Source organism: Culex quinquefasciatus, chromosome 2 (assembly GCF_015732765.1).
Source record: "Culex quinquefasciatus strain JHB chromosome 2, VPISU_Cqui_1.0_pri_paternal, whole genome shotgun sequence".
Lineage (NCBI taxonomy): Eukaryota > Metazoa > Arthropoda > Insecta > Diptera > Culicidae > Culex > Culex quinquefasciatus.
Window position 1 is genome coordinate 193273962 of NC_051862.1, and position 14681 is coordinate 193288642.

Here is a 14681-nt window from a genome sequence, read left to right on the forward strand (position 1 = left end):
ACCTTACTTACAAGGATCACATTGAAAGTATCCAGGTTAAATGTAACAAATATATTAAATGTTTGTATCCACTTATAAACAGGAATTCTAGACTTTGTCTCAAGAATAAACTGTTAATTTATAAACAAATTTTCAGACCTGCCATGCTTTATGCTGTGCCGATCTGGACAAGCTGTTGCTTAACCAGGAAGAAAAAACTTCAGAGGATTCAGAACAAAATTCTGAAAATGATTCTGAAACTTCCTCCCTGGTTCAGCACCAGTGAACTTCATCAATTAGCCGAAGTTGACACTTTGGATGTTATGTCCAATAAGATAATTGATGCATTTCGACAAAAATCATTGCAGTCTTCAGCTGCATTGATCCGCTCTTTATATAGTTTATAAGTTAGTTTTAAGGTATCCCTTTTCCCTTTTGTACATGTAGGACCTCCTACATTTGAAATCACTGAATAGCGAAAGCTACAATATTTCATGAATAAATGAAAGTTGCTAGTATTTAAAATTGAGGTGAAAAGTCATCGTTTGTGATTGGACACTCAATAATATTTTAACTGAATGAATGTACATGGAAAAGAAATTTAAATAAATAAAAAAAAAAATGTTGCCTGCTTCTTCAGATCCATTGTTCCGAGCACAATGCTCAAAAACAACACTCTGCTAGTAATCACTGTCCCGAAACACGTCCGACTTCGAAAGAGTCTTCCTGCACACTGAAAATACATATTTTTTTTTGTTTCTTTTTATTTTATTCGCTGTGTTTCAGCAGATTAGAGTTTCGAATGTCTCTAAGGCAATTTTTTTGAAAATTTTCTTAACAGATAAAAAAAATTTTCAGTAATTCAATAATCATCAACACTATTTAAAAAAAACATAAAGAGAATTTTTCAATTAAAATTAAACTATAAATGCTTAAATCTTGAAAACGGTCCAAACATCTTTGACGTAGTTTTCGATTGAAAATTTGATTTCTAGATAAAATTTACAAAAGGTCTTATCTGAAAATGAATTTTAGATTTTACATTAAAAACTGAAGTTCAGGCTAAAATTCTAGCCGAATCGGAAATCTTTTGATCTGGATTTTTTTGGTTTGACGTGGAATCACTGTATATAAAACAACAAAAAAAAATTTCCACGAATTTATTTTTTCAGAAAGTAAATCAGAATCCATAGAAATGACCGATAACTGAATCAAATAGATAATTGCAAACAAATATTTGTTCAAAACGTTCAAAATCATGAAATATTCTATATTTTTTATAATGGTTATCAAAATGAGAAATCATAACTAAGAAACAAAAGTTATATGCATTTACCATTCAACTGGAAAAATGTGCTAATTTCAAGAAATAGCTTCAAATTAACAAAAGGGACACTATACTAAGGTATTCTACGAACATCGAATCATGTCTCTTATTCAAATCATTCAAAATCAAAGAAAGGGTCCCCCAATCCCTGTCATATTGCAGTGGAAGCCTAGCTTTTACAATTCGCACATCGAGTCATACGATTTCAGCAGTTCCAACGTCAAGTCCCAACTCCATAATGTTTCAGCTCAAACCTGCCACTCGGTCATCCGCATCCGAATGGTAAACTTTTTCCCCACCGCGCACTGGATGATGAATTTATTTCCCAGAGTCCGAAGGTTCCACTTTACGACGGGGCAATTGGTAGATAAATCCTTTTTTTTGCCGGACATGCTCGATAACTCCGGCGGTAGCAGGATCAAAGGGAAAGTTCTCTTGCTCACGTGTAACTGTTGGTCAAAGGTGAGGAGGTGATTCGTATCCAGCTACCCACCAAGTACTTCTGGTCGGGGTTGGAAGTGAGCATTTGATTACTCCGTTGAATTTGACCGCAGTGCGGCTTCACCGGCAGTCGATCATTCAGCGGTTCTTGATTGGGCGGTTTGAAGCCACTTAGAGGTGGATTTATAGACTTCTTCCTTTTTTGATCGAGTTCAATTCAAACTCGAACTTCATAAAGCATTTACTATTTCTAACTAAATTGAAATTCTAACCATCACAAATTCCCAAATCGCTTATCGGTATTCGAATGAATTTTCCGATATATTCCAATCTTTCCGGATAAAACACCTCTCATCCACTACCACACAGGAACCTTCATATCAATAACCAATCCCACCCCCCGGTCAAAACTGTCGGAACCAAAATTTACTCCTCCATCGAGGCTAAAACGAGCCCCAGTTCACCACACTAGTTTTCCCCACCCACATTTCAAAACTATGCGCCAGAGGAAGCTTTGGACGGTCGCAAAGTCTGCTGTCCAAGTCCGGGGCAAAATTTGGTGTTTATCGATTTATCTGAAACTAATGACTGACCCTCCCCACTCTGGCTCCCACATGTGAGGGGGTCGGAAAAACTCGATCTCCCATTGTGGAAAAGTGACGGAGCAAAAAGAGACAGCAAGAGGGTGAGGGGTTGCCCATGTGTTAAACGAGTGTGGGTCAAAGTGTTGGCGAACTTGCATAAATCGAATCTCGAATAGAATTTAATTACTGGTAATTTGGGCCAGAGCCCCTCGACGATGATGGCACGGTTGATGGCAACACTGGTTGGTGGGATGGAAAGTTGTATTGGTGGTGGAAGGTGGAAATAGATCGGATCGGAGAGGATGTTTTGTTCGAGTGCTGAAAGTGGAATGAACTTTTGGCGGGAGGCACTGATTGGAACGATAGTAAAACATGGCGAATCGAAGTTTGATGAATTCTGCTGCATGATGGAGAAAAAAAAAGTTTCCATTTCGTAATGAGTGTTACTTGAACTTTTCCCATTTGTTTCGCTGATTCTGGATTCTGGTTCAGTACACTTTTTGCGGCTCGCTCGGAATACTGATAGCCTGGAAGCCAAATATTTAAATAACCATCCTCATTTTTTCCTTTTCTCTCTATTTTCAGCATGGATTACGTAAGCATCGGTTGCTGCACGTTAGCATTTGGCCTGTACGTCAACACGCTCGGCGCTGGATTCGTGTACGATGACAGGTAAGGTTTTGTGTGGTTTTCCCTCACTTTTGGATATGAAACATTAGGACGTAACAATATGAAATGGTCTTGTTATCTTATCAGTGTTTTATCATGGAAGGTGATTCTGGATATTGATCTTAAAATTTAAATTAACTAATTTATTATTTGTGAAAAGTGTGGTAAAGCATTTTAATTAATGATCCCACATATTATGTACAAAATACTGAAACTATGTGAATTAAGGTGTGCACTTACTTGAAAAAAACAATTAATCATTCGTAGAAAATGAAGTCATCATTTCTAGAATTAGCTTACAACTTTGCTCAAGATGGTATTATTTTGTTTTAGTTCAAATATTAAAACAAGATTATAAATTTCAATCAGATTTTTTTGCAAACAAGTGAAACTAAGTTTTCAAAGTCATTCATATTATCATATTATTATCATATTCATATTCGTAATTCATAATCTAAAGGAAAGTAATATTGATTTCTATCTAAGAAATCATTTTTTTGTTTGAAATATAAGCATTTCAAGAGAGAGAATCCAGATTCCAGTGTTTAAGGTTCCAAGGTAATAATTAAAATTATTATGCAGTCAATTATTACATCAATCGAAAGAACTCTTTCAAATGAAGGTTAAAACGAATCAATTGGAGCAGTTTTCGATTTACTGAGATTTTTTGAACAATCCCGGGCAGACGGTAATAACAAAATTAATAATATTTCAATAAAAAAATCCTATAAAAATAACAAAAAGTGTTTTTATTTTATCCTGAACTTCAACTTCAAGAAAAAAAAATAAATAAAGATTTCTGCTAAAATAACAAGATTAGGTATTGAAATGGTATTATATTGAAAATGTTTAATAACACGCTAATAAGAGGAAATGTTATACATTTCAAAAACTCTCCTAATAACAAGATTTGTTATTCGTTTGGTATTCTGACTTAGAAATAAAATTACCATAAATCGCACAAATGGAAAAGTTTTGAAGTGTCCATAACACAATCTGTTTTTTTTTCTTTTGTCGAATATGTTAAGATCTTTGGAATAATTTTGTCCAATTTCGTTGGGGTTATTATCTTGGCCATGAAATGGGGTCCTCAAGCAAAAATTTTTTAATGTTTAAATTTTGACAGTTGATTTTTTTTAATTATTTGATATACCTCCCTAAGGGACTTTGCAAAAATTGTCTAGAACAAGGGTTTTATCTTGATCAATTTTGAAATTTCACAAAAATTTATTTATTTTTAAACAAGCTTAAATATGCTAGTAATTATTTATCAATAAAGTTTTTAATTGCTTCGACTTCTATTTACATTAAACATTTTAAATTAAAAAACATTTTTTTTGCGGAGGCTCATTGCAGAGGCTAAAAAACGTGTTGAACAAATATTTAACTACAAAATTTCCAAAAATAATAAACAAAAATCAAAATTGCTCTACAATTTTTCATTGAATTTCGCTTCATTTAATGGTTTTTAACAATTCACATAACGTCATGTTTCGAGTTCCCGGACGCTTCGAAACCCGGACACCTCATCTTGTTGTATCAATTATTTGAATATTAGTTCGCATAAAAAAAAATCAAAACTATGTTTTTTTATCCATTCCAACATCATTTTTCATAAATGATTTGTTTGGACGCTGCTGTCAATGCCAAAATAATAAAATAAAATATAAGTTTTTCAAAAAAATGAAACATTTCACTGAAATATTTCAAATGCGTCCGCAGTACCAGGAAAGCAAAGCAAAAATGTTTGGCTTTGATTTCATTAAATTCTAGCAAATTTTCATATAAAATATTGATTGTTTTGATGAAAACAGCTTATTTGAGACCTAAAGAATGCGACGCACTAACATTTCAATCCAAATTTGTGCGATTCATAAGCATAAACAAGTGACCGGATTCCGAATTAGCTTTTTTCAGTGTCTGGATTCGAAGCAAAACAAGTCATTTTAATTTGAAAATTCTGATGAAAAATGGTTAGAAAAAACATATTTTGCATGCATTACCTTAAAATTGACTGTGTTTGCTACATGCTGATGATATTTCTTCATTTCCAACTTATTACATGATTTTTTGTCAGCTTTAACAAGAATGATATGCTACTAAGTTTCCAGATTTCGCATCATGACGTTACAAAGTTTCATAGCTTTAAATTTTAAACTCTGTTCATATTTTTTTTTGTTATGAAGCAAATCTTTTTTTTTACTTTCATTGAAATCCTAATTTTTAACTTTATTTTATTGGCGTTATTGTTTCCAATTTATTGTCGAATAAACATGTTTTTTTTACTAAAATATTTAAGACTTTGTTTTGTCCTTATTCATCAGGAACAAATATTTAACTATAGATTTCCAAAACAAATAAACAATTATCAAAATTGCTCTACAATTTTTCATTTAATTTCGCATCATTTAAAGTTTTTAAACAATTCACATAACGTCATGCTTCGAATTCCCGGACGATTTAAAACCGGGACACCTCATCTTGTTTTATCAACTATTTGGATATAAGTTCGCATAAAAAATGTCAAAATTGTGTTTGATTAAAAAAATAATGGCCATTCTTAATATTCATCACAGAATTTTAACGAAATAATTTCACTGTTGTGTTTTCATTGCTTGTTTTTTTTTCAAACAAAATTTTGCGAAAAAATAGAAGAAACATTTCAATTTTGGTATTCTTTTTTTCAGTTCAGTTTTGAGAATTTACTCCAGTACGTTTGAATCACTTTATTGATTTTCTTTTGAAGAATGTTAACGAGGTTGTTTATTGTGTTCGTTTTATTCTACTTATTATGTTCCTTTGCGTTGTCACTTTTTATCATATTTATTTTTCAAATATTTTAAACATTAAGATGATAAAGATGACTATGAAAATAAAAATTCAAACATATCTTTTGTGTTGTATTGTAGTCTTGATAAGCCCACTCTCTTTCAATTAAAATTATTTAAAGAATGTTTATTCGTTCTGGACCTTAACCGTGAACCTGAGTAACATTAAAAAGATTTTGATTAATTTTTCAAATATTTAGTAAAATTCAACACCCTTCTCATACCTCCATCTCATCCTTTACCTCCCCATACATTCACTTTCATCTTCGATCAAATGATAATATTTTTTTAAATATTTAGCATCAACAAAGCCAAAAAAAAAACAAAAAAAAACTGATTATTTAATTGATATTTAGTCAATTTCTGACAATAGCATAATTGTATAGGTAACGAACAGAAAACAATTAAAAATAAAAAGATAAAATTGGACAGTTCACATTTTATTTCCTTTTCGATTAAAGTGCTTAAAAATTTGCACAAATTACTTTTTCAATAATCAATAATACTGATTCCGACTTCAAAAACTTGAAATTTAGACGTTCAAGAATGTTGGTTTGACAAAATTTAACCTCATTTCTGAGAATTTCCTAAACTTGAATGATTTATGAAACTCAGTCCCTTCACTTTTCTTCTTCGGTCAAAAAATCACAACAATACTGATCGAAACACCTTCCAATAATGACTTTTTCCCTGCAGCACGATTTTCACTTTCTGCCACCCCACCTTCCAAGGTCATTATCACTCACTTCATTATTCCCTCGAATAATACTCAGCCAGCAAAATTCCCCCCACCATCAGTCGACATGTTCCGCTCGCTCAAAAGCCCCACAATAATCACCATTAAGGTACATCGGCAGCAACAACAACAACACAACACCACCTTTTGGGTGCGGACTCCCCACCGAGCTGCTGCTGAGGAAAAAGTTCCTAAAAATCACCCAATGAAGAAGTCAAAATTTAAATTGAGCACTGTTCCGGCTCACCTCAAAGTCAGAGTCCGAAAGTGACTGTGTGTGTGTGTGCGTGTGTTTGGTGAAAAATTTAATTAAATTCTGTATCGAGCTTTGGCTGTCGAACAACACGACTTGGGGGTGGTAAATGCCACCCCCTGCTGGGTGTTAAGTTGGAGCGAGAATTGAACGTGGAAATGAAAGTAAGCATTATCGTGTCAGTTTTGCGCCGCCACGCTTTCGTGATCATGAAAAGCTAAGCCAAGGAGGGAAAACAAAAAAAAAAGAAAAATAGTCGACACAAATATCGTCACGGCAAGAGAGAAAAAAGATACAAATGAAATGACACCCACGGAAAATTGCACACGGAAAACGTGCAGACAAAGCGAGGACGAGAAAGAGAAGAAAAAGTTTTGTTCATATTTGAAATTTAGAGAAGAAGGAGAGGGAGGAGGATGCTGCGTGGAAAAGTTTTCCCCCCAACCAAAGGAAAAACAAACTTCGAACGTGGAGCCGAACCTCGCTGTATCAAACTGTCACGTTTCACGTCTCGTTAGTCACTCTGAACCAATGACACCAGCCCCCCTCCCTACTACTGTCAGTTTGAAGGGTTGAATGCGGCAGCTCTGTGTATTGTGCAGCCGTCATTGTTACTGCTGCTGTTTTAAAGGGTAAGAGGGTGAGAAAAAAGGAGTTTGAACTGGGTGTAAGATGTGGTTATGAGAAATGGCAAAAGTGGACTTTAGAGTGATTATGGACAAAGAAATTGTCAGTTGTTTGCGCCTTAAAAGTTACAATGAAAATGTAGAGTTGATGGATTTTGTTTTTGTTCCAAGTGATAGAAGATGTTTCAACGCATCTTCTGAAACTAGACTTTCACTGAAATATATTTTAGTTTTGGCTGCCGAATGCAAAATATCATTGAACATAAAATGTAATTTTTCCTCAAATTGTCCAAAATTTACGTCAGCCTTATCAACTATTCTTAAAATCTGATTTTTTTTTCTATAAAAAGTTACTTAATCCACCTTTAGGTGGTTGGTGCCTTCCTTTATTCAATTCATTCAGTAAAAATAGCAACATTCCCCTTTTACATGTTTGACAAACCAACTTTATTACTCATTTCTTTTGATAGGGTCCGCAGACCTTCAATATTTCTGGTTCATCGCAAGGTCTGATAAAAAACTTATTCAACGATAGTTCGCATGGAAGATTCAGACAATATTTCTATCACAATATTTGAAATCCGGCCTTCAAAAAGTGTATAAAAAACACTTAAGTGCTAATAACTTTCGATAAAGTTGTCAGATCTTCGATCTTTTTAAGTCTCATTTGAATGGTCTTTCGATTTTCTAACTAACGATGGGTCGCATGATGGACCAGGAAATCAATTTTATTGAAATATTTGAGATCCGGCCTCAAAAAAGTGTATAAATAACACTTAAGTGCTGATAACTTTTGATAGGGTTGTCAGATCTTCAATGTTTTAAAATCATTTGAAAGGTATTTTAATTATTTAACTAACGATGGGTTACATAAGGGACCCGGACATCGTTTTCATTGAAATATCTGAGATCCGGCCTCCAAAAAGTGCATAAATAACACTTAAGTGCTAATAACTTTCGATAAAGTTGTCAGATCTTCGATGTTTTAGGCTCATTTGAATGGTCTTTCGATTATCTAACTAACGATGGGTCGCATGATGGACCAAGAAATCAATTTTATTGAAATATCTGAGATCCGGCCTCCAAAAAGTGTATAAATAACACTCAAGTGCTGATAACTTTTGATAGGGTTGTCAGATTTGCAATGTTTTGGGCTCATTGGAAAGGTCTTTTTAATACCTTTCTGAAAATGTATAACATGATAGGTTTTCCTGCAAAAACCACCCTTTTTACAATCTTCCGAACATACGCCAAAATCGTTTTTTTTAGCATAACTTTTGAAGTACTTAACTTAACTTGCTGATTTTAAATAGAGACCTAAGGGACCCCAAGACGGATCGAATGAGACCTACACTGAAAAAAAAAAGAAGGAATCCAATTCCTAAAATTTAGGAATTTGCCAACTTCTGCCAGAGAAGTCACCCAATTCCTAAATTTGCTGGCCCAATTTAGGAATTCTGATACTTCTTTGGAAAAATGAGCTTAAACTGACAGCAAAGCTTCTCTTGCGCAACTGCGCCATCTGATATTGAAACTCGGAATTATTCTTCAGAGCTTAACAGTCTGAACTTTCCTCTTTCTTTTGTTCTCGAGAGAAGCTGCTCAAACTCGACTTGTTTCAACAGGATTCTGATGATCGATCCACATAAATGCCAGAATAATACTTTTTCATTTAAACATATTTTCAGATAATAGAAATTTAATAATTCGTTCAACTAAAAAAACTATATATCAAAGTATTAAAAGTATAAAAAGTATAAAAAGTATAAAATGTATTTAAAGTATTAAAAGTATGTAAGGTATTTAAAGTATTCAAAGTATTTAAAGTATTTAAAGTATTTAAAGTATTTAAAGAATTTAAAGTATTTAAAGTATTTAAAGTATTTAAAGTATTTAAAGTATTTTTTAAGTATTGAAAGTATTCAAAGTATTTAAAGTATTTAAAGTATTTAATTTTTTTTAAGTATTTAAAGTATTCAAAGTATTTAAAGTATTTAATGTATTTAAAGTATTTAATTTTTTTTAAGTATTTAAAGTATTCAAAGTATTTAAAGTATTTAATGTATTTAAAGTATTTAAAGTATTTAAAGTATTTAAAGTATTTAAAGTATTTAAAGTATTTAAAGTATTTAAAGTATTTAAAGTATTTAAAGTATTTAAAGTATTTAAAGTATTCAAAGTATTTAAAGTATTTAAAGTATTTAAAGTATTTAAAGTATTTAAAGTATTTAAAGTATTTAAAGTATTTAAAGTATTTAAAGTATTTAAAGTATTTAAAGTATTTCAAGTATTTAATATATTTAAAGTATTTAAAGTATTTAAAGTTTTTTAAATATTTAAAGTATTTAAAGTATTTAAAGTATTTAAAGTATTAAAAGCATTTAAAGAATTTTAAGAATTTTAAGTATTTAATGCTTTAAATATTTTTTTATACTTTAAATACTTTAAAAAGTTCAAATACTTTAAATACTTTAAATACTTAAAATACTTTAAATACTTTAAATACTTTAAATACTTTAAATACTTTAAATACAATAAATACTATAAATACTTTAAATACTTTAAATACTTTAAATACTTCAAAAACTTTAAATACTTTAAATACTTTAAAAACTATAAATACTTTAAATACTTTAAATACTTTAAATACTTTAAATACTTTAAATACTTTAAATACTTTAAATACATTAAATACTTTAAATACTTTAAATACTTTAAATACTTTAAAACTTTAATTTCTTTTTTTTTGTTGAAATACTTTAAATTCTTTGCATGATTTGAATATCTTAATCTTTAGAATTAGAGAATTTGAAAATTTGAGAATTTTAGAATTAAGAATTTTAGAATTTTAGAATTTTAGAATTTTAGAATTTTAGAATTTTAGAATTTTAGAATTTTAGAATTTTAGAATTTTAGAATTTTAGAATTTTAGAATTTTAGAATTTTAGAATTTTAGAATTTTAGAATTTTAGAATATTAGAATTTTAGAATTTTAGAATTTTAGAATTTTAGAATTTTAGAATTTTAGAATTTTAGAATTTTAGAATTTTAGAATTTTAGAATTTTAGAATTTTAGAATTTTAGAATTTTAGAATTTTAGAATTTTAGAATTTTAGAATTTTAGAATTTTAGAATTTTAGAATTTTAGAATTTTAGAATTTTAGAATTTTAGAATTTTAGAATTTTAGAATTTTAGAATTTTAGAATTTTAGAATTTTAGAATTTTAGAATTTTAGAATTTTAGAATTTTAGAATTTTAGAATTTTAGAATTTTAGAATTTTAGAATTTTAGAATTTTAGAATTTTAGAATTTTAGAATTTTAGAATTTTAGAATTTTAGAATTTTAGAATTTTAGAATTTTAGAATTTTAGAATTTTAGAATTTTAGAATTTTAAATTTTAGAATTTTAGAATTTTAGAATTTTAGAATTTTAGAATTTTAGAATTTTAGAATTTTAGAATTTTAGAATTTTAGAATTTTAGAATTTTAGAATTTTAGAATTTTAGAATTTTAGAATTTTAGAATTTTAGAATTTTAGAATTTTAGAATTTTAGAATTTTAGAATTTTAGAATTTTAGAATTTTAGAATTTTAGAATTTTAGAATTTTAGAATTTTAGAATTTTAGAATTTTAGAATTTTAGAATTTTAGAATTTTAGAATTTTAGAATTTTAGAATTTTAGAATTTTAGAATTTTAGAATTTTAGAAGTTTAGAATTTTAGAATTTTAGAATTTTAGAATTTTAGAATTTTAGAATTTTAGAATTTTAGAATTTTAGAATTTTAGAATTTTAGAATTTTAGAATTTTAGATTTTAGAATTTTAGAATTTTAGAATTTTAGAATTTTAGAATTTTAGAATTTTAGAATTTTAGAATTTTAGAATTTTAGAATTTTAGAATTTTAGAATTTTAGAATTTTAGAATTTTAGAATTTTGAAATTTTAGAATTTTAGAATTTTAGAATTTTAGAATTTTAGAATTTTTGAATTGTAGAATTTCAGAATTTTTGAATTTTAGAATTTTAGAATTTTTGAATTTTGGAATTTTAGAATTTCAGAATTTTAGAATTTTAGAATTTTAGAATTTTAGAATTTTAGAATTTTTTGAATTTTACAATTTTAGAATTTTAGAATTTTAGAATTTTAGATTTTTAGAATTTTAGAATTTTAGAATTTTAGAATTTTAGAATTTTAGAATTTTAGAATTTTAGAATTTTAGAATTTTAGAATTTTAGAATTTTAGAATTTTAGAATTTTAGAATTTTAGAATTTTAGAATTTTAGAATTTTAGAATTTTAGAATTTTAGAATTTTAGAATTTTAAAATTTTTGGAATTTTAGAACCAAGTAAGTATTTTTTAAAATTATTTTTATGGAATTTATTTATTTGAGATTTTTAGATTTTTTTGTTTTTTTCAGATTTTTTATTTATTATTTTTCAATTCCTCAAATTTCTAAAGAGTTTCGAAATACTTCTATTTTTGATCTTGTTTTTTACTTTTTTAGTTGTATTTCGCATTTTAAATTTTGAATTTTGTGAAAGCAGACAAAAATCAAAATACTCACTTTTTTAATTTCTCAATATAGAGCGTAACCGCATCTCCCCTGAAATGCTACGTCATTTGTGGATGACACCCTTTTCAAATTTAGATTTTTCTAATATAAATATCAAATTTCAATCCTGGTTGAAAACATATTTTTATTTACACAAGTTTCGTCAAGGGTTATTTTTTTTAATTTCGTGGACTCATGAGGGTTAAAGCTTGTACCATTCTGCAGAACAAAAGCGGCTTGTCAAAGTCAAAGTGTGCCATGACAATTTCGACGCCGCAGAGCAAGAGCTGCGAAGAACAACCCAAGCAGGAACGTTCCGGGACCGGTTTGTTCCGTCGGTTGTCCACACGGAATCTACGTTGGATTGTTTGACAAAAATATGGTAGGTAGTTTGAATTTGTTTGCCAATTCCTTCTATAATTAAAGTGCGATTCATCTTTTCAGTCACGCCAAGTTTCGAAGGATTTTTGCCGGATTTCGACATCCCCGGCAAGATCGACGTCCGCCGGAAATCCAACAATGGCCAAGCTGCTCAGCCAACGTCCGGGCACCTGTTCTGCGGTTTTTTGACGGATCTGATGACAACAGTAGCTGATCCGCTGGCTGTCGGCCGGAGAAATGGCCGTGGAACCGTTTTCCTCCACGAAAAAGTAAGTTCGACGTCGTGTGGCAGTTTAGACAAGAAATAATGTTCAATCTCCTTTTAGGCACAGTTCCGGACGAATGCTTCTCAGCGGATGAATGGGCTGGCTGGCCGGAAATGGCCATTCGCTTCTCGAAGATTCAACCTCATGGCGGAATTCGGAAGAGCATCAATGACGGGCAGAATTTTGTGAAAAGAATAGTATTAATAATTACAATGTATCGATTTTTCATGTGTAATTACGGAAAATGTCGAATAAATTTGAGTTTTTGGTTTTTCTTTTATTTTTACCAAAATCAAACTCAACTTTTACCAACAACAAAATTATTTCTGCCGATTGGCACCAGATGTCGCCTAACGCGCTTTCAGCTTCAGAATCATTCCATCACCGCCAGATGTCGCTTTGATGAGCTTTCAAGCTTTTTCTGAACTTTTCTGAAGTTCAATTAATCAAATGAAGTTGGCGCCACTGGTCAATTCAGGCTGGCAAAGCATGCTGTCAAATTTAGGAATTGGGTTACTTCTTGCGAAGAAGGAAGCCAAATTACTAAATAAGGAAAGGGGGCAAAATTCCTAGAATAAAGGAATTTTGTACTTTTTTTTTATTTCAGTGTATACGATCAAAATCCGGAGATAATCGAGTGACATTTTTTTTGTCCACCCACCTACACACATCCACACAGATATTTGCTCAGAACATGATTCTGAGTCGATATGTATACGTGAAGGTGGGTCTACGAGGATGCAAGAAGGATGATTTCAAATATATTGAAAATCAGAAAAAAATGAAGATTTTAAAGTTCTCTCTTAAAAACCAATGTTAAGTGAAAAAACTTTTGGAAATTAGAATTTTTGAAAAATTTAAAAAAATCAATGAAATTGGTTTTTTAATATTTTTTATAAATCAAATTATTTTAGGATTATGTAACTTACCTGATTTTTTATAAATGTCACTTGGTTTCTTTTGGACAAAAAATATTTATGGGAAACCCTTTTTACATAATATTTATAATTCTTTTAATCACATTTTAGCTGGAAATAATGAAAAAATTCAAGATTAATTTTTCAAAACAACCAATACGACAGGGTGTCCTATGTAGGTTCATTGTACATAGGGGAAAAGTAAGCGAGAGTTCAGGAGAGTTCCAAAATAACTATACTTACTTAGGGATCATCCATAAACCACGTGGACACTTTAGGGGGTAAGCAATTTTCCACGCTCCATACAAAAAGATTTTTTTGTATGGACAATTGTCCACGAAGGGGGGTTGAGATTCCCAAAAAGTGTCCACGTGGTTTATGGATAGTCCCTTACTTAACTTTTCAACAATTTATTTGTTTTAAATTGTCATCTTTTATAATTTTTATGCAGTATATTCCATTATTTTTTTTTTAATTTTTAAACAAAAAAAAAATAAAATTTTAAATAAAAATCTAGATTTTCAAGTAACATTAATATCTAATTAAAAATAACAGTTCGTTATAGTGTTCGAATTTTAATGAAAAATTACGGTTAGAACAAAAGAAGTTTTTGTATTAAGTTTATTTACTGTACAGTAAAATCATTTGTTTTCCAATAAAATTTTGTTAAACAAAAAAAATCATCAACTTTCTTCAAAAAATTGTGTAGGGGAGAGTGGGGAGACTTGATCCCCTTTTTTTGAATCGCACATAACTCTGTCAATTTCTCACAAAACTATGATCTTTTTGCATGAATTGAAAGCTTAAACATTCAACTATGTTTGGCTGATAAGGGTATTTCATCAGATAAACTCTTAGAATAATGCCAAGCTTTTTAAAAAAATATTTTAAACCGGCATTTTCAAAATGTTGGGGGTAATTTGATCCCCTTTCAACATTTTGAAGAAATCTTAAGAAAAAGTTTCTTATTCATCCAAACTTTTAATTTTCTATAAGATACAGCAATTTCACATTAAACCTGTACGTTTGTGTTCAAAATATAACAAGTTTAGCATGTAAAATATTTAAAAACTTAAAATTTTCTTTTTTAGACCAAAATTTAGCATGTTTACAAATGCTGG

The 14681-nt window shown here is 29.8% G+C and overlaps 1 protein-coding gene across 2 annotated transcripts in view; it reads left to right on the top strand.

Moving 5' to 3' along the window:
- The window catches only part of LOC6045669 (protein O-mannosyl-transferase TMTC2), a 503026-nt gene that overhangs the window by 79996 nt on the left and 408349 nt on the right, over positions 1-14681 (top strand). For both annotated transcript variants that reach the window (XM_038252440.1, XM_038252441.1), the window contains exon 3: positions 2917-3003. In XM_038252440.1, coding sequence (XP_038108368.1) covers positions 2917-3003 — 87 coding nt within the window. The remainder of the gene's footprint in view (positions 1-2916; positions 3004-14681) is intronic.